The following is a 24,544-nucleotide window of genomic DNA, read 5'->3' as shown; positions in this document are numbered from 1 at the left end:
GCTCTTTTTTATATACTTTACCCTCCTTTGAGATTGTTTTCTTTGGCATACCCCTTGACACCACCCGAGCCAGAGCCGTTACTAGGGTTGGTGGTGCCAGGGAAAAAATTAATTAAAGCCGCCCCTCCCGACCCAAATAGCCGAATCAAAATGAAACTTTTGATCAAAGCAGGCAATTCCACAGTTATAGTGCCCCTTCCCCAGCTGCGGCCCCCGAATAAGTTCACTCAGTTGCTCCCCCCCCCCCAGGAATGGCTCTTTAATCCCCTCCTTGAATCCGTTACAGTAGGCAAAATCTTCCATAAAATCCATTAAGTGTCAAAGATTTCACATCCCTAAAGTACCAAGGACAGTAAAAATAAAACTTGATTCTTTAAATTGGTAAAGTAAATAGTTTCACAAGCATACGCATCTTGAAAACTACGGAAGTCAATTTTGATGCATAAGATGTTCAATCCAGATATACATGTTCACGCTTTACAGCCGCCAAGTTTCAAAATAAAGAACGTGCGCGAAAAGTCAGAAAAAAAAATGAGCGAAAAAATATGTCATCATGGAGCTCTAGAAAGTATAGCTTCCAGGATGGCTGTAGTCAAAGCTCACATTAATTGTTGCTAAGCTGGGTAAAAAACTAGTGATTGAATCAATAAAATTATGTAAGAATGTAATACCTACAAATGAGATATTGAAAAGAATTGTATATATAATAGTTGAATAGCTAAACATCTAATCAATGATTTAACATGGTTAGTGCTAGAATTATTCAAGCTTAAAAACTGCAAATTATTATCTAATTGACTTAACTACAAAAACATCCTAGAAAGACCAGTTGTTCTATTTTGTTACGAGCCTGACAAAATTTGCCTGATTTTCGAAAAGGGACAGGGCAACATCCCTAAAAATCAAGGAATCTTGATGAAAATCACACTATCAAATTTAGCATATAAGACGATACTTCAGTAGATGTTTCAAGTTCCTAGCTACAAAAATGTGGGATTATGTTATTTTTGCCAGAAAAAAGACAACGGATGCGTATTAATTTTTGTAATTTTTCCCCAGGGCTTATTGTATTGAACTAATGGTCCATCAATAGATCTGGTACATCAACAGATCTGTAATGGTCCATCAATATATCTGCAGAGAGGTCATTCGAAAGGAAATTAAATGTTCTATTGCCATTTTTAAGTGACTGAAAAGATTTGAGGGCAGCTAGCTGCCTAAGCCCCCTTTTCCGAAAGTCATTTTGTGTAACTTAGTTGAACGATCCAATAGCTATGCTTTTGACATGACATGGCTCTCCATAATACCTGGGAAAAGGGCTGTAAATTACACAACTTTGGTTCTAGAGGGGAATCGTATCGAACCAATCTAGTGTCATTTTTAAGTGGTCAAAAAGGTTGGAGGCATCTAGCCAAGTAATCGTACATACAAATTGATCCTAGAATATCGGAAGATCAGATGACCACTTGATCATCTTGATGGAAGATCACTTAATCAGAAGTAAAAAGTTCAGAGTCCTTTTTAAGTGGCCATAAAGATACACGCCCCCCTTTCCCCAAAGTAATCTCATAAAAATTTTTAGATGACCACCTGATTCAGCGTAGTTGAAAGGTCGGGTAACTATTCCTTTGGGGATTACATGCCCCCCCCCCCATGGTCATTGTAGAAAATGCTGTAAGCACTAAGTTATGCAATTTCCCAGTGCTAGCATATAGCATTTTTATTGGGGAATTTTATTATACAGAATTTTTACAGAATTTTATATTCTGTAAAATTAATTATACAATTTTAATTATACAAATTTATTAATTATACAGAATTTTTCTGGGGGAAAAGGAATTTTCGCAGGGAGGATTTCCCGCGAGGAGTGATTTACGTGGGGAGGAAAGTTTCTGGAGGAGCTTATTAGGATACATTTTACACGATGGGGGGGGGGGGGGGTTGTGGTCTTATTTGAAAAAAGATCAGAAATTAAATGAAAAGAAAGTTTTTTTTTTCAACTGAAAGTAAGAAACAACATTAAAACTTAAAACGAGCAGAAATTTTTCCGCATATAAAAGGGGCTGAACGACTCCTGATCCTGAAACATAAGGGGCGGTTCCTTGGAATAAGAAGCTTTTGAAAGTACTAAAAACTTTAGTGTTACTCCGTACGGGAGTGGTGATGGTAGAAACTTGGGAAGGGGCTATTTCGACTCGCAATCGCAAGTCCTGGTTTTCTTTTTCATAGAAGAAAGGGTTTGGAGGGCAGCCATTCTTCTTCCAGTGCCCTTTCCTGCTACTCACCCGCTTCCATCTCGTGATAACGGATCAAAGGTACCCATTTTGTAACAAATTTTGAAAGGTCTAGTAAGCATTTCAACATCCCCTCCAGCCATAAGACAAAAGCGCTAAACCAGAGGTTCCCAAACTTTTTTTTTCTCGTAGACCACTTTAAAAATTTTGTTCGTTCCGGTGGAGCCCCTGCACCTAAGTTTCTACCATGTTCCCGGAGCTTGACAAAAATGTGGAGATTAAATCTTACTATGGAATTTTGTTCCAACCACAATTAACAGTTTTCGAAAAAGAAAATGAGAATTGATTGGTTCATCAACTAATTGATTGTAATATAAAGTCGGTCATTCGAAAAAGAGATTCCATCCAACTTTAATTTCTTTATATACACTCATAGTATAGGAAAACGATCCATTCTAATTTATTTTATTTAGAAAACCCCCCATTTGTAGTGTTAAAAATAAAATAGTATATTTTCATGTGTTGTATTTATTCAAATAGTCAATTGGTACACTTTTAACTATTATTGTTTTCATTTAATATTGTAATATGATAACAGTCGAAATACAATTAAAATTAAACATCAGTAACATATCTTCTGGTACTTGTGTATTATTCAGAACACACTTAATAAGTGAAGTTAGGTTCTTTCGTGAAAAAAACTACGATGCAGGTAGATTTTATGAGAAAATTCGGTTTCATAGCCACACAGACAAAACCCAATTTAGTTTGCTACGCGTAGTGATAGAAGATAGTGTCTGAACATGGATTTGAAATGGAGATTTGGGATTTGTGAAACAAACTACGATGCAGGTACACTTTATGAGAAAATCCGGTTTCATAGCAACAAAGACAAAACTCAATTTAGTTTGCAACGCACAGTGATAGAAGATAGTGTCTGAATATGGATTGTGAAATGAAGATTTGGGATTTGCGAAAGACTGAAAATGACGCAATTATATTTTTCTAGGATAAGGAGTTGTTGCCCACAACAAAACAGTGCGTCAATGGACACAACATGACTTTATAATCTTAAGAGAACCTAACCTAATCTAATATCCTCTATATATAAAATATTTAATTAAAATGTACCTTCATCTTTAGTTGTGCTAGATATAACCGCAAAACTCCCCGTTCTGTGACATCCAGTCTGCTTCTTTTTTTATTCTGTGATATTCAATCTAATCATTTTTTTTATTCAAAGGGTTTTAACAAAACACTGTTGTTCTTCATCTGTTGTAAAACTGGTTTCTCTGTGTGCACTCGGAGATATTTAACTTAGTCTGAGTAAGATAAACTACTATGCAGGAATCTTTTAATTAAATATTTAATATACAGATTTGGTTACGTTAGGTATTTAAAATAATGCGTTCTGGGCGGCCTGCTTTCCATAATTCTCTTTTGTAGTTTCCATAATTGTGTTACTAAAGTACTATATTTTCATCATATTTTAATATATTTCATTAAATTTTACTTCTTGGGTGTGGTTACTATTGCACATAAGTACCAAAACATGCATATAAACAAATTTTCGAAACACTTTTTAAAGTTTGTTGTACCCCCCTAAAAAATCCATGACACGGCCCTCCCTCCCCCTCCTGGGAAATGCCTGACAGTGCCCAAGATTCCCCCCACCTCTCCACCTTTTCTGTCGTCAAGCATAGCCTGTAAATGTAATCTTTATGTTAAATAGAGAAAACATTTTCTGCTATAGGAAGAGAGGTATTACCCAGTAGTAGGCCTACCTATGATCAGGGTTAATACAAATGTAGGAAGTTTAAGGATTAACTTACACCTCCCTCCCCCCACCCGTGATCCTCTTCTATGTCTATCTGAAGGCTCAGAGAAAGTTAAAAAAATTTGGGCGTATAAATGCACTTATTGAGGCATCAGGCACAGCCCCTTCCCCCATCTATACAATGGCCCGCCAGCTCTCTTCCATAATAGCTGATTGGTAATTATACATCAATATTCATAATTTTTTCAAGCATCAAGTGAATCAACAAAAAATGAATATGCGTCTGTGATTTTCTTTCTAGAAATAATGTAAAATTCATCATTTCCAAATGATGGAATTTTCGCTACTTTCTAAAATAAGAAAAAGTTCTTCGTCTATAATTTTATTAAATACCGTACAGATGCAGCATATCCCTGAAGGATTTTGATCATTATGACAGATAAATAGAAGACCAATATTATAGTTTATACTGATTAAATAAAAAAAATAGTTCTTTAAACTGAAAGTAAGGAGCAATATTAAAACCTAAAACGAACAGAAATTACTCCGTATATGAAAGGGGCTGTTCCCTCCTCAACGCCCCGCTCCTTACGCTAAAGTTTGACTCTTTCTCTCAACTCTACTTTTTAAAACAGTAAAAAACTTTAGCGTAAAGAGCGCGGTGTTGAGGAGGGAAAAGTCCCTTTCATATACGGAGTAATTTCTGTTCGTTTTAAGTTTTAATATCGCTCCTTACTTTCAGTTTTAAAAAAAAACCTGTTTGTTTTTTTATTTAATTTCTGAGGGTTTTTGAATTAATGCATGTTTTGATTTTGGCCCTCCGCACACGAATAATTAAAGTGAAATCGGCATAACAAGGGGGAGGAGGCCTAGTTACCCTCCAATTTTTTGGTTGCTTAAAAAGGCAACTAGAACTTTTAATTTTTTACGAACATTTTTATTAGTAAAAATATACGTAACTTACGAATTAACTTCCGTAACGAACTTCTATATTTGTATGTTTTTACTACGTATATGAGGGTATTCGCCCCCTCGTCAATACCTCGCTCTTTATAGTAAAGCTTAAATTTTTGTCCCAAATCCTTAAGAATGACCCCTGAATCACAAAGGCCGTAGAATAACTAGTTAGAATTACTAAAAATACTTTAGCGTAAAGAGCGAGGTATTGGGAAAAGGTGAACGCCTCATATGCGTAATAATTTCTGTTCGTTTTAATTTTTAATGCTGAAAAAACTTTTTCATATTTAGTTTTTCATTTTTTTGTAAATACTAGAAAATTCAGCAACTCCTTCAAGGAAATCCTCTTCCCCAATGATAAATTCCAAAGGAAAGTTCCCCCCAGACAACCCCCTCCCCCAACCAAAGAAATCCCCTGAAAACGTATGTACAGTTCCCAAAAACCATTACTATACGTAAACACTGGTCAAAGTTTGTAACTTACAGCCCATCCCACGGGGATTGTGGGGGAGTGAGTATGTCCCCAAAGACATAGTTATGAGGTTTTCGACTATGCTGAATAAAATGGCTATCTCAGAATTTTGATCCTGTAACTTTGGGGGAAAATGAGCTAGGAGGGGCCTAAGTGCCCTCCAATTTTTTTTATCACTTAAAATTGGCACTAGAACTTTTAATTTACGTTAAAATGAGCCCTTTCACGACATTCTAGGACCACTCGGTCGATACGATAACCCCTGGGAAAAAAACAAACAAATAAATACGCATCCGTTATCTGTCTTGTGGCAAAAAATGCAGAATTCCACATTTGTTTAGATAAGAGCTTGAAACTTCAACTATAGAGTTCTCTGATATGCTGAATCTGATGGTGTGATTTTTGTTAAGATTCTATCACTTTTAAGGGGTGTTTCCTCCTATTTTCTGAAGAAAAGGCAAATTTTCTGAGGCTCGTAACTTGTGATGGGTAAAACAAAACTTGATGAAACTTATATATTTAAAATCAGCATTAAAATGCGATTCTTTTGATGTAGCTCTTGGTATCAAAATTACCATTAGTCATTTTTCAACTCTAATAATCCATTTTTTAGAGTTTTGGTTACTATTGAGCCGGGTCGTTCCTTACTATATTTCGTTACCACGAACTGTTTGATAAACCAGTAGCGCCAATTTTCGATTTCAAAAAATACTTTTTTTTGGGGTATTTTCAATGAAAAATAGCCCTAATTGGCATTTGCATCGAAAAAGAAAACAAAATTGTCGTACTAGATTTTGAAAAAAATGCATTACCCATTTCCAATATTTTCGTGAATTGGCACCATTTAAAGAAACAGAGATCATCTTGTGTATAAGGAGAGGGAGGGCTAGAGCCTCCTAGATTTCATTGAAGGAGTACAATAAATATGGCCCGTTGGTAATTACAAGTGGTTTATTTAATCACACCACCTTTCCAAATATTTGGGGCAAAGTTAATCTTGTTTAGCTCTTCTGAGCTAGCAGAGGGCATATAGGGGCAAAATTTATTTTTTTAAATTCTAGGTGGAAATTTTTTTGTATTTTCAATTTCTTTCAATGAAAATACCAGAAAAGGTATTTTGAATGAAAGTTGATATTTTTCTAAAATTAGCAATTGCCCCTCCCCAGCTCCCTTTAGCATTGACGCGAATGGCCCTTGGATTCCCCAATCGACACGTTTTCCAGATATAATATTGGCCGCCATGGCACTTGCGCATTACTCTTTGTTGCTATTATAGCTAGGTTAGTTTACAGGGGTGAGGGTTAGGGCTGGCGGTAAAATTCTAGTTAATTGACTTCTTGCTATCTCGGATAGGGGTTAGGTTAGGAAAATGAAACTTTCAGGGATGAATCTACAGACTAAAGTATCTCCCGGGAAGGTATTTTGAAGCAACTACCTCCACTCCTTCTACCTCTAGAGGACCCTGACCTTCAAAAATATGTATGTTATAAAAGTTAAACCTTGCAAAATAGATCTTCTGCTTAATAAATAAAAAAAAACAAGTTTTTTGAAATGAAAGTAAGGAGCGACATTAAAACTTAAAACGAACAGAAATTACTCCGTATATGAAAGGGGCTTTTCCTCCTCGACACCCCGCTCTTTACGCTAAAGTTTTTTATTGTTTTAAAAAGTAGAGTTGCGAGAAAGAATCAAACTTTAGCGCAAGGAGCGGGGTGTCGAGGAGGAAAAGCCCCTTTCATATACGGAGTAATTTCTGTTCGTTTTAAGTTTTAATGTCGCTCCTTACTTTCATTTCAAAAAACTTGTTTTTTTTATTTAATTTCTGAAAGTTTTTGAATTAATGCATGTCTGATTTTGGCTCTCCGTACATAAATTATTAAAATGAAATTTGCATATTAATTCTTTTTTTGGCTAAATGGCTTTCTTTTAATTTTGATCAGACGATTTTGAGAAATAAGGGGTGGGGAAGGAGGCCTAGTTGCCCTCCAATTTTTCGGTTACTTAAAAAGGCAACTAGATCTTTTAATTTTTAACGAACGTTTTTATTAGTAAAAAATATACGTAACTTAAGAATTAACTTAAGTAACAAACTTTTATATTCTTATATTTTTGATTATATAAATGAGGGGGTTGGTCCCCTCGTTAATACCTCGCTCTTCACACTAAATCTTGTTTTGTTCCAATTCTTTAAGAAATTACTTAAAAAATTTTTAGCATAAAGAGCGAAGTATTTATCTCTTCCTAAATACCTCGCTCTTTATGCTAAAGTATTTTTTAGAACCCCTTATATGCGTAATAATCTCTGTTCGTTTTAAGTTTTAATGCTTCTCCTTACTTTCAACTGAAAAAACTTTTTCATGTTTATATTTTCATTGTTTTTTTTTTTTTTAATAGTAATGCTAGAAAATCCTGCGCACTTTTCATTGAATTTCTCCTCCCCCATGAAATATTCCTCCAAGGAAAGATCCTCCCATATAGCCTCCTCCCCTGAACCCCACACCCAAACCAAAAAAATCCCCCTGATAACGTCGGTACACTTTCCAGTAACCATTACTGTATATAAACATTGGTCAAAGTTTGTAACTTGCAGCCCCTCCCCCAGGGAATGTGGGGGTAAGTCATCCCCAAAGACATAGTTATTATGGTTTTCGACTATGCGGAACAAAATGGCTATCTCAAAATTTTGATCCATTAACTTTGGGAAAAAAATGAGCATGGGAGGGGGGCCTACGTGCCCTCAAATTTTTGGTCACTTAAAAAGGGCACTAGAACTTTTCATTTCCGTTAGAATGAGCCCTCTTGCAACACTCTAGGACCACTTGGTCGATACGATGACCCCTGGAAAAAAAAAACAAAAAACAAACAAACAAATAAACACGCACCCGTGATTTGTCTTCTGGCAAAAAATACGAAATTCCACATTTTTGTAGATTGGACCTTGAATTTTTTTCTATAGAAATTTATCCTATGACTTTTAGGGGGTGTTACCCCCTATTTTCCAAAAGAAGGCAAATTTTCTCAGGCTCGTAATTTTTGATGACAAAGACTAAATTTGATGAAACTTATATATTTAAAATAAGCATAAAAATCCGATTCTTTTGATATATCTTTTAGTATCGAAATTCCGTTTTTTAGAGTTTAGTTTACTATTGAGCCGGGTCGCTCCTTACTACGGTTCGTTACCACGAACTGTTTGATTGAAGTACAACAAAATTGTTTTCAGCTTCTAAACTTTGCTCAATTCCATTTTATAAGGTTTTAAAGATATGCAAATACATTTCCTAAATTTTGAAAAAAAAAAACATTGATATGACTCAAAATTCTATTCAAATAACAGGAATTGCAATTTCAGAACTAAAGGCAGAGAAAAAGCAACTAGTAACTAAAAATTCAGGTAAAATGTTGTTTTGTCAAAATTTCAATAGGTATTTGACCTGTCATGTAGACAAATTTCAGGGTCTTCTAGAGGGAGGAGTGGAGATGGGTACTTTAAAATACCTTCCCGGGACATACTATAGTCTGTAGATTCATCCCTGAAAGTTTCATTTTCCTAACCTAAACCCTTTCCAAGATAGCAAGAAGTCAATTAACTAGAATTTTACCGGGTTGGCTACCGCAGACGCAAACACATAGTTTTATGATGAAATAGACAAGGCGTAGTGGAAGGTACTTGATACCCTTTCTGTGACATCATTCACCTGCATTAACTAATTGTCTAGAAAGTTAAACGCAGTGGGTCCTTAAAAAGCCATAAGATTCAAACGCCGTTTCCCAATGTGTACCAAAAAGAACCACAATAGCGACAATAAACAAAATGTTTTACCATGCAAACGTTCAATCCGATTTCGATGATTCAAAAAAACAGACTATTCCTTTACAGCTGTTTCCAGTACGCTCAATACTCGAAGAGTTTCTTTGATGCGAAAATGAGAATGACATGCTCAGTCACTGGCCAATTAAAAATTTCATTTAAAATTCTACGCATCCTGTCTCCCCGAAACAACGTGCCTTCATTAAGTGTAAATTTGCGTCACAAAATATTCGATATTTTGTGAAAATATATTTTCACAAAATATTTGATATACTGCTAGAAAAAAAATACCAGGAAGGAGGAGAGGGTAAGAAGACGGTAACATTTTTTAAAGGTTGCAAATCAAGCGAGTAGCATCAACAATGCTCGAAGTTGGGGGGAAAATTCATAAAAACCGTGAAATCAAACAGTTCGTAAGGAGTGACCCGGCTTAATAGTAGACGAAACTCTGAAAAACGGAATTTTGATATTAATAGATATATCAAACAAATTGAAATTTTATGCTGATTTTAAATATATAAGTTTCATCAAATTTCGTCCTACTCATTAAAAGTTATGACCCTGAGAAAATTTGCCATGTTTTGGAAAATGGGGGGGAAACACCCCCCATAAGTCATAAGATCTTAACAAAAATCACACCATCGCATTTAACGTATCAGAGAATCATACTGTAGAAGTGTCAAGCTCTTATCTACAAAAATGTGGAACTTAGTATTTTTTTGCCAGAAGACCGATCACGGGTGCGTGTTTATTTGTTTGTTTGTTTTTGTTTTTTTGGGTTGAGGGGTTTATGTGGGAGGATCTTTCCTTGGAGGAATTTATCAAGGGAGAAGAGAAATTCCATTAAGGGGGCGCAGGATTTTCTAGAATTATTTTTAAAAAAGAATGAAAAAATAAATATGAAGTCTTCTCCATTGAAAGTAAGGACCAGCATTAAAACTTAAAACGAACAGAGATTATTACGCATATGGGGGGTTCATGTCCTCCCAAATACCTCACTCTTTACGCTAAAGTATTTTTAGTAATTTCAACTATTTGTTCTACGGCCTCTTTGATTCAGGGTTCAATCTTAAAGAATTGGGACAAAATTAAAGCTTTAGTGTAAAGAGCGAGGTATTAACGAGGGGGCAAACCCTTTCATATACATAATAAAATTATACGAATATAGAAGTTCGTTATGTAAGTTAATTTGTAAGTTACGTATATTTTTTACTAATAAAAACGTTCACCAAAAATTAAAAATTCTAGTTGCCTTATTAAGTAACCGAAAAATTGGAGGGCAACTAGGCCTCCTCCCCCACCCTTTTTCTCAAATCGTCTGATCAGAACTAAGAGAAAGCCATTTAACAAAAAAAAATACGCAAATTTCGTTTTAATTATTCATCTGAGGAGAGCGAAATTGAAACATGCATTAATTCAAAACGTTCAGAAATTAAATAAAAAAAAACAAGTTTTATTAACTGAAAGTAAGGAGCGACATTAAAACTTAAAACGAACAGAAATTACTCCATGTATGAAAGGAGCTGTTCCCTCCTCAACACCCCGCTCTCTACGCTAAATTTATTCAATGTTTTATAAAGTAGAATTGAGAGAAAGAGTCTAACTTTAGCATAAAGAACGGGGCGCTGAGGAGGGAACAGCCCCTTTCAGACATGGAGTAATTTCTGCTTGTTTTAAGTTTTAATGTCACTCCTTACTTTTTTTTTAATTTAATTTTGATAAGGAAAGGGAGCACTGGTTCAAAGGTTCCCATTTTCTCTTTCTTGATCGATTATATATTTCAAATATAATTAAGTAGTGGCACCAATCACGGGAAGGTGAATTAATCCTCCCTCTAGATTTCTTTTCCCCACAAATATTTCGGAAAGTGCCCAATTTTTGGTATTTTATCGGAATACACACCCATTCTTTGGTATCTTTATCAGAAAAAGGAAACAAAAATACCCCTTCCTCCAAATATGCGAAAAGTACATTTATACAACCTTCTCCTCCGTAAAACTTCCTTGAGTTGGTGCCACTGTAATTAAGTAATGGAGAGGGGATAAAAAAAGGAAGAGAAAGTCAAATCTTAAGGAGCAAAATAATATGAAAATGCAGTCAATTCTAAAGTAAATCTTGAACAATAGTAAAAGTTAAAGTCTGATTATGTTAGCTTAATTGAGGTTAAATTAGGTTGAATTTGGTTATAAATGTAAAAAATGGGCTAAAAACCTAAGCAAACCAAACTTAATCTAACCTAACCTGTCACCATCAAACCTTCCATGAAATTGAAAAGTTGACTGGCAACACTGACTTAATCCAAGGAGAAAGGAATCGAAGATATTTTCGATATTCGCCAGCGAATGTCGACATTCACGTTTGTCCTATATGCATTACAACACTGCTCATCTTATCACCAAGAAACTTTATTAGGAAGTTGTTGAATACACTTGCGAAAATTTAAGGCATAAATTTTTCGGCTCCCATCAAAGCCGTCTTAACATTTTTCATGCTGGCTGATATTTGAGACCCCTCAAGACTAAATCTTGAAAGTTGTTCTGATTACATTATTCACATGCATGCTCTGTATATTCAACTAACGGGCTAGTTAATTATGAATTCTGTCATCTAACGCACTTACAAAATCATAAAACTTCTTTTTCAATAAATTCTCTTAATTGGGCGTTCAACAGTTTCGATACTTTTGTATTCAACCGAATTTTTCAAATACACTCCAGATTTAAAAAAATATTATTGTTATTTTACACGTCAGGAAAAATTTCCCGAGGGGAATAAGTCGTGGGTAGTTTTCGGCAAGAGAGAAGTCATCAGAGGAATTCTGTCGGGACGGGATGAGTGTTACATATTAAATTTGGTTTGTATACCTTTTGTCCAATTCTTTCCAGTTGTACTCAATGTAATTTAATTAGGCAATTTGTATAATTATTTCGAGGTGTATGTTTCTATTTCTCATAATATCGAATGAAAAAGTAAAAAAAAACAACAAAAAACAAAACAGTTATAGCCAAGACTAATGAAACAAATGGATATGGATTGAAAGTTTAATATACATACTGATATTTATTCCTGAAAGTCTTAATGATATTGTGTTTCTTAAAGCTAAAAAAGAGGAAACATTTTAAATGTTTGTGTTTTAGTAATTTTGTCCATTAGCTGAATAATAGTAAAACTAGCAGCAGTAGTAGTACCAAGGGCACTGGCAAAACATTTTCATGGGGGTTAGATACCAGACTAAAAATGGTGATTGGGGGACTGGGAATACATTTTAAGATATTTTTATAGCACTTGGTATTAACCAAGTGACATATATCGATCGCAAATACTGTCGGTCTGTCTGTCCCGAGTTTGCTACTTTAGGCACTTCCAGGTAAGCTAGGACGATGAAATTTGGCAGGCGTATCAGGGACCGGGCCAGATTAAATTAGAAATAGTCGTTTTCACGATTTGACCGTCTGGGGGGGAGTGGGGGTCGGTTAATTCGGAAAAATAGAAAAAATGAAGTATTTTTAACTTACGAACGGGTGATGGGACCTTAATGAAATGTGATGTTTGGAAGGATATCGTGTCTCGAAGCTCTTATTTTAAATCCCGACCAGATCCGGTGACACTGAGGGGAGTTAGAAGGGGGGACCCAAAATCTTGGAAAACGGTTAGAATGGAGGGATCGGGATAGAAGTCGCTGGGGAAAAATGAGCAGAAGTCCTATATACGTGATTGACATAACCGGAATGGATCTGCTCTCTTGGGGGAGTAGGGGAGGGGGTAATTCTGAAAATTAGAAAATGGGTGATCGGATCTTAATGAAACTTGATATATAGAAGAATCTTATGGCTCAGATGCTCCACTTTAAATTTGAATCGGATACGGGGACATAGAGGGTTGGAGGGGAGGAACAGAAATCTTGGAAACCAGAAATCTTGGAAAACCCTTAGAGTACGAGATTGACATAATTGGTACGGATCTGTTCTCTTTGAGGGAACAGGGGATTGTTAATTTGGAAAAATCAGAAAAATTGAGGTATTTTTAACTTAAGAACGGGTGACCGGATCTTAATGAAATTTGATATTTAGAAGGTACTCATGTCTCAGAGCTCTTATTTCAAATCCCGACCAGATCTTATGACACTGGGGGGAGTTGGAGGGGGAAACCGGAAATCTTGGAAAACACTTATAAGTATCGTAGATAAGTAATTGACATAACCGGACTGGATCCGCTCTCTTTGATGGAGTTAGGTGGTGGGGTTCAATGCTTTGACGAGTTTGGTGCTTCTGGACGTGCTAGGACGTTGAAAATTGGTAGGCATGTCAGGGATCTGCACAAATTGACTTGATAAAGTCGTTTTCCCCGATTCGACCATTTGGGGGCTGAAGGGAGAGGAAAAATTAGAAAAATTGAGGTATTTTTAACTTACGAGTGGGTGATCGGATCTTAATGAATTTTGATATTTAAAAGGACCTCGTGACTCAGAGCTCATATATTTAAACAATAATACATTTGATTGTTATGGATTATATCGTAGAAGAAAAACAGACTCCAACCAAAATTGGAGAAAGATTGTTGCTTTCAAAGATTATAACAGATGTAGGACTTGTCTTAATGCCTTAAAAACTTTCTTGTCTTAAACAAGACAAGAAAGTTTTCAAGAGAGAGAGGGAGGGAGAGAGAGAGAGAGAGAGAGAGAGAGAGAGAGAGAGAGAGAGAAAGAGAGAGAGGGAGAGAGAGAGAGAGGGAGAAAGAGAGAGAGGGGGGGGAAAGACAGAGAGAGAGAGAGAGATAGAGAGAGAGAGAGAGAGAGATGAAGAGAGAGTGAGAGAGAGAGAGAAACAAAGACAAACACACTGGGTCAGATACACAAAAACAGACACAAAAACAGGAAAACAGACGGTCAGACACACATGCATAGAGAGAGAAAGACAAAAATGCACACAAACACACAGGGTAGGACCCACAAGCACAAAAGACAGACACAGAAACAGGCAGACAGACATTTAGACTCATAAGTACAGAGAGAGAGAGACAAAAACACACACACACACAATCACGCAGAGTCAGACACACAAACACACAAAGAAAGACACAAAGAAAGGCAAACTAGACGGTCAGACACACAGGCAAAAATATAGTCACACACAGGTATAGAGAAAGAACGACAAAAACGCGTACAAACACACAGGGTCGGACGCCTAAACACCAAAGACAGACACAGAAACGGCAAACAGATAGTTAGACACACAGGTACACACACAGAGACAGAGAGAAACAAAAACACACACAAACACACAAGTCAGACAAACAAACACACATAAACAGACACAGAAATAGGCAAATTGAGGGTCAGACACACAGGCATAGAGAAAGAAAGACAAAAAAACACAAGAATATACAGGGTCGCACACAGTAACACACAAAGACCGACACAGAAAAAGCAACCAGACGGTCGGATACACAGGTACAGAGAGAGAGATAGAGAGAGAGAGAAAAAAAAACTACCCACAAACACATATTCAGACACATACAAACCAACAAAGACAGACACCGAAACATGCAAACAGACGGACAGGCTCTACAAAGGTACAGAGACAGGTACAGAGACAGAGACCCTTGCTTTGAGGCCTGCGGGAGGAGGATGTCAACCTCAAAGACATAATTTCCGGACCTTTCAACTACGCTGAACAAAATGGCTATCTCAAAATTTTGATTGGATTTGTTTAGGGAAATAATGGGCACGAGGGAGGGGGTCTGGTTGCCGTCCAGTCGCATTCGACTATTAAAAAGAGCTCTAGCCCTTTCAAATTCAATTCGAATGAGCCACTTTTTAAGTTTCAACGACAACTCCTTCTATACGATGTTCGCTGGTCTAAAAGAAAAAAGATAAACAATAATAACACATTGTACCCACATCGCTCTTTACTTAGGCAGCGGTATTGCACTGCCTATGATAGTAAAGTTTAGAGACAAACATTTTTCTATAGACAATGAAAAAATATGTTAATAAAAGAAAAAGTATATAAAAAAGAAAAAAGTGAAGTAGTTACAAAAAAATACACAAAAAAATGCCAAGGTGTTGGACGGACATTTTTGAACACTTTCGATTGTTTTGAACTTGGTTATCAAACAATAAAATATTTAACGCCTTCAGACTCAGTGATAATAGAATGTAAAGCACTTTCAAAGTAGTTTTTTCCAATTAAAACATTAAAACTAAGATTAAAGTCAAATAAAAATTTCTAGTGCAGGGCATTTTTAAGACAAGCTGAAAGTGATAAGCGTGACTAAGTAATATTGATATTTCAATTTAGTTTTGAATTTTAAAAAACCAATACATTTGGCGCCTGTATTCTTTGTAACTACAAAAAATTTAAGCTTTTTCATAAAATTACTCCTGGTAGAAAAAAAAGAAATAAATGATAATAAAAACAAGAAAACACACATCCGTTCAGGAGGAAAATACAGAATTAATAGCTACTTTAGATATGAGCTCATGGGTACTTGTGCAATGCAAGGAAAATTTGACATTGTGTTTTTGTTGAGATTTCTCCCTTTTTTTGCTTTTTTTTCTTTATTTTTACTTTCTTATGTACTAATAACTTGAGGTGTCTAACTTCAAACTCGATACAAAAACATATTTGGAATCAAACAGTTCGTCCTAACGAACTGTAAGTAAGGAGCGATGCGAATCAATAGTAACTGAAACTCTAAGAAGCAGAGTCTTAATAGCAATAGATACAGCAAGAAAGAATCAAATTTTAATGCTTATTCAAAATATGTAAAATTCATCAAATTCAATGTACCCATCAAAAGTTACGAGCCTGAGAAAATTTGTCCAATTTCTGAAAAAGGGGAAAACATCCACAAACATCAAGTGATCCAAATGAAAATTACTCCATCAGATTCAGCAGATCAGAGGGCCCTACTGCAAAGGTTTCAAGCTCCTATGTAAAAAAAATGTGGAATTTGGTCTTCCTGTGGGATGTTTGGCTACCGGTTGCCAGTAGAGGAGCATTTTTGGAAGGCTGTAACTTGACACACGTAATCGTCAAGGTATCGCCATCTACGTTGTCGTACAACAGTTGCAATATCTGGCTGGCCTGTGTGGGTATGGATCTCGTCGTTGCTGCAGGGCTTCCACTTCTCATGTTTTCCCATGAGAGCTCATGTTTTCGGAAGATTTCTCATGCGAAAAAAATTTGTCTCATGTTCTCAAGGTTTTCTCATGTTTTCAGATGTTTTCTCATGTTTTTAGAGATATTCAGGTGTTTTTTTTTCTCATATTTACCTTCGTTCGATATAATCTCCCGATTTCTGTTGCTTTGAGCTCTGTCCAACTTGACGTTTATAATCTTTTGCAATTTTCTGGCAAACTGCAAAATATGTCTTCATTGCCCGTAGGGAATTTCATTTCCGCGAACTTTAATCAATGAATTTATCGGCAGCTTGTCCCGTGACTCACCATTATTGTGATCAAAAAAGGGTTGATTTGATTTGATTCTCAGTTTATAGCTTTATCTGATCTGATCAGATATGGTTCACTGGATAATTTGTGTACAATAAGGACGTTCTTTACCTTACGCAAAAAGATTTTTTTAAGGGTAAGTACTAAGTTTACTGGAACTGGACAATTATACATCCCTGCACGTGTGCAACCCAAGAAGTAGGCCACTGACCTCTCCTAGGGGGTTAGGCGACTTTTATACTTCTATTATCTGTTTTTTTCTTACCAAAATAACATGTTTTAACTTGAAACCAGTTCTTAACCTGTTGGCAGTTCAAGAATTCTATAGTACAAATTTGAATACACTATTCTCACGGATCTTATAGACATTCGGTATTTGCCAGACTAATAGCCTAGTCTATATCAAAATAACGATTTCGAGTGCCGGTGAAATCGGCTTCACAATATAGGAGGATGGCTTTTAAGATGTGGGCCAAAGCCAGCCATACCAAATCTGTTTTCAAAGGGACAAATCTGTTTTCAAAGTGCCGATGTGTTTAAATTTTATGTCGCTGTGTTCAAAGTGTATTATTTTACTTTTCTAAGTGTGTTATTTTGTTCTAGTTTGGGGAGACCGGAAAGCGCGAAAAACGGATAGAATGGAGGGATCGAAGAATCAAGAACCCGATCAAACTGACTGGTAAATAAAACTTTACTCGGTCCAATGGTCGTGGGGGAGTGGAGGAAGGGGGAATCCGGAATATTGAGGCATGCATAAATTTGGAACGGGTGACCGGGGGGTACAGCCCCCCTCATGTTTTTCCAGAATTCCCCAAAATTCCGGAAACCTGAAAGCTCAAAAGCCCCCTTTTTCTGGATTATTTTGATATACTTTCGGACCGGTTCGTATTCCAGATGACAGGAAGAAGACGCCAAAGAATGATCTGGAAGCCCAGACTCCGGAAGCTCCGGGAGGTGAAGACTTGACTTAAGGTCAATCTCCGAGGTTTGAAGCCAATGCTATTTTCCTATAGCAGTGAAATGCGTATTAACAACAGATACGAGCAGATTCTTTGACAAAAAATTACTGTGGCTTCATTGAAAGCTTTAACATGAATAGGCCAAACAAATTTGCATTTTTTTTCCTTTAGAGCTTCATAAAAAATTAATTAGACACCTCTAATTTTTAAAAGTAGTAATAAAATTACTTTTAGAATACGTAGAGAATTGTAAAGTAGCCTCTGGATTTGCCACAAGATTTCAAAATTTTTGGCCGTGAATTTTTTTTTTATTATCATCAGTTTCCTTTAAAATTTGTCATTTAAGATATTCTTCCTTTACTATTTAAAAGGGTTGTACTAATCATACAGCCTTGATTTTTATATCGTCTTGTAGATCTTATACCGATAAATAATCCCAAAGATTCTCAAGTTTGTAGTTATGAGAGATGATTTTTAGCAATAATTCTTAGTATTCAAGATTTCCTTCTTTTTCATTGGCTTAAGCACTCCTTGAGGGGTTTGCCAGAATATCATTAAGAATGTTGACATCTCCTTAGCATTACGACCAGATTTAAAAGGAAGTTGAAAACATGTATAATTGGCAACAACACCTTGAGGCAATATCATTTTTAACACTTCATACGAATTGGAATTTGTTAGGTTACAAAGCAGATAACAATATTGGCCTTTAAAAGTAAAGAAACACCGATTGTAGACCTATAAATGTATGAACGTTATTTTTAGAAAGAAAATTATTCTTAAAAACACATCATTTTAAACATTATTGTCCTTTAAAAGTAAAGAAACACCGATTGTAGACCTATAAAATGTATGAACGTTATTTTTAAAAAGAACAATATTCTTAAAAACACATTATTTTAAACATTATTGGCCTTTAAAAGTAAAGAAACACCGACTGTACGCCTATAAAATGTATGAACGTTATTTTTAAAAAGGACAATATTCTTAAAGACACATCATTTTAAACATAATTGGTCTTTAAAATTAAAGAAACACTGATTGTAGGCCTATAAAATGTATGAACATTATTTTAAAAAAGAACATTATTCTTAAAAACAACATTATTCTTAAAAACACATTATTTTAAACATTATTGGACTTTAAAAGTAAAGAAACATCGATTGTAGGCCTATAAAATGTATGAATATTATTGTTAAAAAGAACGTTATTCTTTAAAACACATTATTTTAATCATTATTGGCTCTTAAAAGTAAAGAAACGCCGATTGTAGGCCTTTAAAATATACGAACATTTTTTTTATCTAAAATTGTAGGATATTCGTCCATTTCAGTTCCAGAGATATCATTTTATTCCTAATAGTGCCGCATGTTAGAATATTTTGGTTTTTCCCCATCATCTCATACAGTTGATGATTAATAGGCTCGTTCATAAATGACTGATTACACCGGTTTGGAATCGGGGTAATCATATACTTTACTTTAGAGAGTAATGCATATACTATTTAGTGTCATTTAAAGTGGTATTTTCGTGAAGGTACATAATAAACATTGGGCACCCTTGCCCTGGGGTCATAAATACAGGTAAGGGAGGAAGAAAACCCTTAGGGGTACTTAATAAATTTTTGAAACTACTTATATTTATATACTATTCGTCAAAACAATAGCTAAGAGCTCATACCGCACTTGTGACGAGGTCAAGAGGAGCCAAGAGCCAAGAGCTCATATGATATGAGCTGTAGCAAAATTCAAAGAATCAATAGATTGCTTTAAAAGGAAAATCAGAGGCTTAGTGCCGGTCGGGATTTAAAATAAGAGCTCTGAGTCACGAGGTCCTTCTAAATATCAAAATTCATTAAGATCCGATTGCCCACTCGTAAGTTAAAAATACCTCAATTTTTCTAATTTTTCCTCTCCCTTCAGCCCCCCAGATGATCGAATCGGGGAAAACAACTGTAACGAGTCAATTAGTGCAGCTCCCTGACATGCATACCAATTTTCATCGTCCTAGCACGTCCAAAAGCACTAAACTCACCAAAGCACTGAACCACACCACCTAACTCCCCCAAAGAAAGCGGATCCAACCCATTCTTAAGTTAAAAACCCATTCTTATGTTAAAAACACCTCAGTTTTTCTAATTTTTCCAAATTAACAACTTCCAGCTCCCCCAAAGAGAACGGATCCGTACCAGTAATGTCAAGCTCGTATCTATAGCTTGTGCTTATTCTTCCCATCAAGTTTCATCCCGATCTCTCCACTCTAAGCGTTTTCCGAGATTTCCGGTTTCCAAAGTTTCTGTTTTTCCCTCCAACCCTCTATGTCCTTGGATCCAATTCGAATTGAAAATGGATTATCTGAGACATAAGTTTCTTCTACATATTAAGTTTCATTAAGATCCGATCACCCATTCGTAAGATACCTCCATTTTCACGTTTTCCAAGAATTCCGGTTTCCTCCTCCAGCTCCCTTCAATGTCGCCGGATCTGGTCAGGATTTAAAATGAGAGTTTTAAAGCACAAGATCCTTCTAGAAAATTGCATTAAGATCTGAACACCTGTTCGCAAGTTACAAATACCTCATTTTTTCTAATTTTACCGAATTACTCCCCCCCGCTTAACTCCACCAAAAAGAGCGGATCCGAGCCGGTTATATCAGTCACCTATCTTGGACTTGTGCTTATTCTTTCCACCAAGTTTCATCCTGATCTCTTCGCTTTAAGCGTTTTCTAATATTTCCGCCCCTCCTAATGATACTGGATCTGGTAGGGATTTAAAATGAGAGATCTGGGTTTCGGGGTCCTTCTAAATATAAAATTTCTATAAGGTACGATCACTCTTTCATAACTTAAAATACCTAATTTTGTCTATTTTTTATAATTAACCCTCCCCCCCAACTCCCCCAAAGAGAGCAGATCCGTTCCGGCTATGTCACTCCCGTTTCTAGGACTTGTATTTATTTTTACCATCAAGTTTCATCCCAACCCCTATACTCTAAGCGTTTTCCAAGATTCTAGATCTCCCCTCAACTTCCTCTTCACCGGATCTGGTCGGGATTTAAAATAAGAGCTCTGAGACATGATATCCTTCCAAATATCAAATTTCAATAAGATCCAATCTCTCCTTCTTAAGTTGAAAATTAAGAAGGACTTAATTTCGTCAACACCTCGTTCTTTACACTAAAGCTTGAATTTTGTCCCAAATCTTTCAGAATGACCCTTGAATCACATAGGCCGTAGAATAACTAGTTAGAGTTACTAAAATACTTTAGCGTAAAGTGCAAGGTATTGTGGAAGAGACGAACCCCCTTTTATAAGTAATATTTTATGTTCGTTTTAAGTTTTAATGTTGATCATTACTTCCAGTTGAAAAAAAAATAAAATTTCTCATTGTCTTTTTATAAATGATGCTAGAAAATAATGTGACCCCTTCACGGAAATTCTCTTCCCTCAAGAAAAATTGCTCCATGGAAAGATCCTCCCACGTAGCCTGCCCCCTCCCGACCCACCCTAACCCCAACACAAAAAAATCCCCCTGAAAACGTCTGTACACTTCATAATTAACAACTACTATGTGTAAACAATGGTCAAAGTTTATTAGTTGCCGCCCCTCCCCCGGGAACTGTGGTAGATTCAGTCATCCCCAAAGACATGGTTATTAGGTTTTTGACTAAGTTAAACAGGGTTATCTCAAAATTTTGATCTGGTGACCTTGTAGAAAAATGTGCGTTGGAGGGGGCCTCGGTGCCCTCCAATTTTTTGGTCACTTAAAAAAGGAACTAGAACTTTTAATTTACGTTAGAATGAACCCTCTTGCGACATTCTAGGACAACTAGGTCGATATGATCACACCTAAGGAAAAAAAACAAAAAATACGCACCCGTTATCTGTCTTCTGGCAGAAATACAAAATTCCACCTTTTTATGATAGGGGCTTGAAACTTCTACAGGAGGGTTCTCGGATACGGTGACTCTGATGGTGTGATTTTGTTAAGATTCTGTGACTTTTAGAGGGTATTTCCGCCTATTGTCTAAAATAAGGCACATTTTCTCAGGCTCGTAACTTTTGACCGGTAAGACTAAACTTGATGAAACTTATATATTTAAAATCAGCATTAAAATGCAATTCTTTTGATGTAACTATTTGCATCAAAACTTTGTTTTTTAGAGTTTTGGTTACTATTGAGCCTGGTCGCTCCTTGCTACAGTTTGTTACCATGAACTGTTTGAAAATGAATAAAAGTAATATATTCTACTATAACGTTGAGATAGAACTTACCAATGTCTCAGGTTATCCTGTCTCTTATTTGTTCTTTTTTTTTCTGCCCATTGTGAAAATTAAAATGCTAAACTGTTATCTGACTTGTAACCAACCAAATTCCAATGGTCAGCTGCAGTGCTGTCACTTACTTGAAGTACTTTTACTTGAAGTACTACTTAAGTAAAATTTTCCAATGCTTGTACTTGTACTTAAGTAAAAACTTTAGGGTGTACTTATTACTTGATACTTAAGTAAGATTACGAAATAATTATTACTTAAGATACTTTTAATGTACTTGTTTTTCAAATACTTTACCTTTGACACGAAAATTTTGTGTGTGTGTGCTTTGGCAATGTACAAGAAAACATCACCTTTAGATTTAAATCAAACTCGGATACAGCTCCATACCCTATTTTTTGATATGAAATAAGGTATTTGTTTTTGACGAAAACAAAATTATAGTATGATTAACGCTTGGTTTAATTTTTTTTAAAGTTATATAACAAAGAAAATTGAAATTATTTCACAGTTCACCGGTCGACAGTGAGCTAAAATCCCTTGTTTTGTGCTAAATGTTGCATACTGTAGTCCATTTGGGCTTATATTTCTGACATTAGTGTTTAAGTTTTGTCATCTCGTCAACTGAACCAGATTTCATCATTTTCAAAACCATATTATTGGTAAAACTACTGAAGCTATGAATCTTTGCCCGTCTAAATGTTGTATACAATAAACAAGTCTAGGGAATTCTAGCTGGATCCGATGCAGTGGTATTTTGTCAAATTCGTTCCAGCAAATTCAGGTATTCAGACGAATCTGACTTCAGATTTGTCACTCCATTCATAAGTTATAGGCCCTACTAAATTAAAGGGAAACTCAACTTTCTTAAGACTTGAAACCCTTTCTTCCTCGCCCTATTTGAGATAGGGTTTGTGGTACCAGAACTTTATATGAGCCCTGATCTTAGGCATCTTTGGTCTAGTTTTCATTCGGATCCGTTACTCCATTTGCAAGTTATACTAAATTAAACAGAAAACTTAAATTTTCCAGGAATTAAAACCCACTCCCCCTTGTTAAATTTGAGCTAGGGTCTTTATCTCAAAACTTCATGTGCGTCATGGTCTTAGGCCTCTTTGGTTCAATTTTCATTCAGATCCATCACTCCAGTCGCAAGTTGCTCTGAATTAAACAAAAAACTGTTTTTAGCAGGTAAAGCCCTCTCCCTCCTGTTCTATTTGAGCTAGGGTCTTCGTCTTTCAACTTGATGTGTGTCATGATCCTTGGCACCAAATCTGACCATCAAAATTTTCATCCAAATCCAACCAGCGTTTCTCCCCCTATACGTGATTACACAGACGGACGGACGGACGGACGGACGGATTTTGCAACTTTTTAGGTAGCCATATTGGCTAATTGGATCAAAAAAAGGAAAACAATGGCATATCATCATTCAGGTATCATCATCTATTTGGATAGTGGAAAATATCCATCAAGATAGGTTTTTGAGATCTGTCTGTCTGTCTGTCCGCCCGTCTGTGCAATCGAGTATAGCGGGAGAACCGCCAGTCAGATTTGTATTGAAATTGAACTATTTGGATTAAAATTGAGCTCAATTAGGGCAATTGGGCTTTAAGTGTTAAAACAAATTCGAGTTTTTTCATTTAATTCACTGTAACTTGCATATGGAGATGAATTTTGATGAAAATTGAATAAAGATGCCTAAGAGTATGATATGCATTGAGTTCTGGGATGGGGACCCAAGCTTAATTAAAAGTTGAGTTTTTCATTTAACTCAGTGTAGCTTGCGAGAGATTGATGCATCTCAGTGAAGATTGAATCACAGGTGCCTAAGACCATGACAGGCATCAAGTTTTGAGATCAAAACCCTAGCTCAGATAGAACGAGGGGGAGTGGGTTTTAAGTGCTGAAAAAAGTCAAGCTTTTGGTTTAATTTAGTATAACTTGCGAATGGAGCAACGGATCCAAATGAAAGCTAGATCAAAGATGACTAGAATCAGAGCTCATATCGAGCTCTGATATCACAAGCCCTACCTAAAATAGGGCGAGGGGGAGGGGGTTTCAAGTTTTAAGAAAGTCAAGTTTTCCTTCAGTTTAGTAGGGCCTATAAGTACTTCCACCCATGGCTTGCCGAAAGCCTGGTAATAATCCTTTTCCAAAATAAGTCATACTGAAGCCAACCTTCAACCAAATACTCCGTCCCCAGAGAAAAATTACTTTGTATGGCACTTGATATTTACCAAGTGACATACAGTGATCGCAAATTCTTTAGGTCTGTCGGTCTGTCAGTCCCGGTCTTGCTAGTTCAGGCACTTCCAGATAAGCTAGGACGATGAAATTTGGCAGGCGTATCAGGGACCAGATCAGATTAAACTAGAAATAGTTGTTTTCCCGATTCGACCATCTTTAGGACGGTTAATTTGGAAAAATTTGATCGGATCTTAATTAAATTTGATATTTAGAAGGATATCATGTCTCAGAGCTCTTACTTTAAATTCCGACCGGATCAGGTGACATTGGAGGGGGAAATCTAAGATCTTGGAAAATGCTTAGAGTGGAGGGATCGGGATGAAACTTAGTGGGAAAAATAAGCAAAAGCCCTAGATAC

The 24,544-nt window shown here is 36.1% G+C and overlaps 1 protein-coding gene across 3 annotated transcripts in view; it reads right to left on the bottom strand.

Moving 5' to 3' along the window:
* The window catches only part of LOC136030259 (L-asparaginase-like), a 120,711-nt gene that overhangs the window by 86,463 nt on the left and 9,704 nt on the right, over positions 1-24,544 (bottom strand). For 2 of the 3 annotated variants that reach the window (XM_065709105.1, XM_065709103.1), the window contains exon 1: positions 9,264-9,387. The exons of the other annotated variant lie outside the window; for it this stretch is intronic. In XM_065709105.1, coding sequence (XP_065565177.1) covers positions 9,264-9,266 — 3 coding nt within the window. In that variant the 5' untranslated portion in view covers positions 9,267-9,387. Of the gene's footprint in view, positions 1-9,263; positions 9,388-24,544 lie in introns of those variants that run through there. 3 annotated transcript variants of the gene reach the window in all.

Source organism: Artemia franciscana, chromosome 8 (assembly GCF_032884065.1).
Source record: "Artemia franciscana chromosome 8, ASM3288406v1, whole genome shotgun sequence".
Classification (NCBI taxonomy): domain Eukaryota; kingdom Metazoa; phylum Arthropoda; class Branchiopoda; order Anostraca; family Artemiidae; genus Artemia; species Artemia franciscana.
Note: the sequence above shows the minus strand (reverse complement) of the source record. Positions and strands in the feature narration are given on the sequence as shown.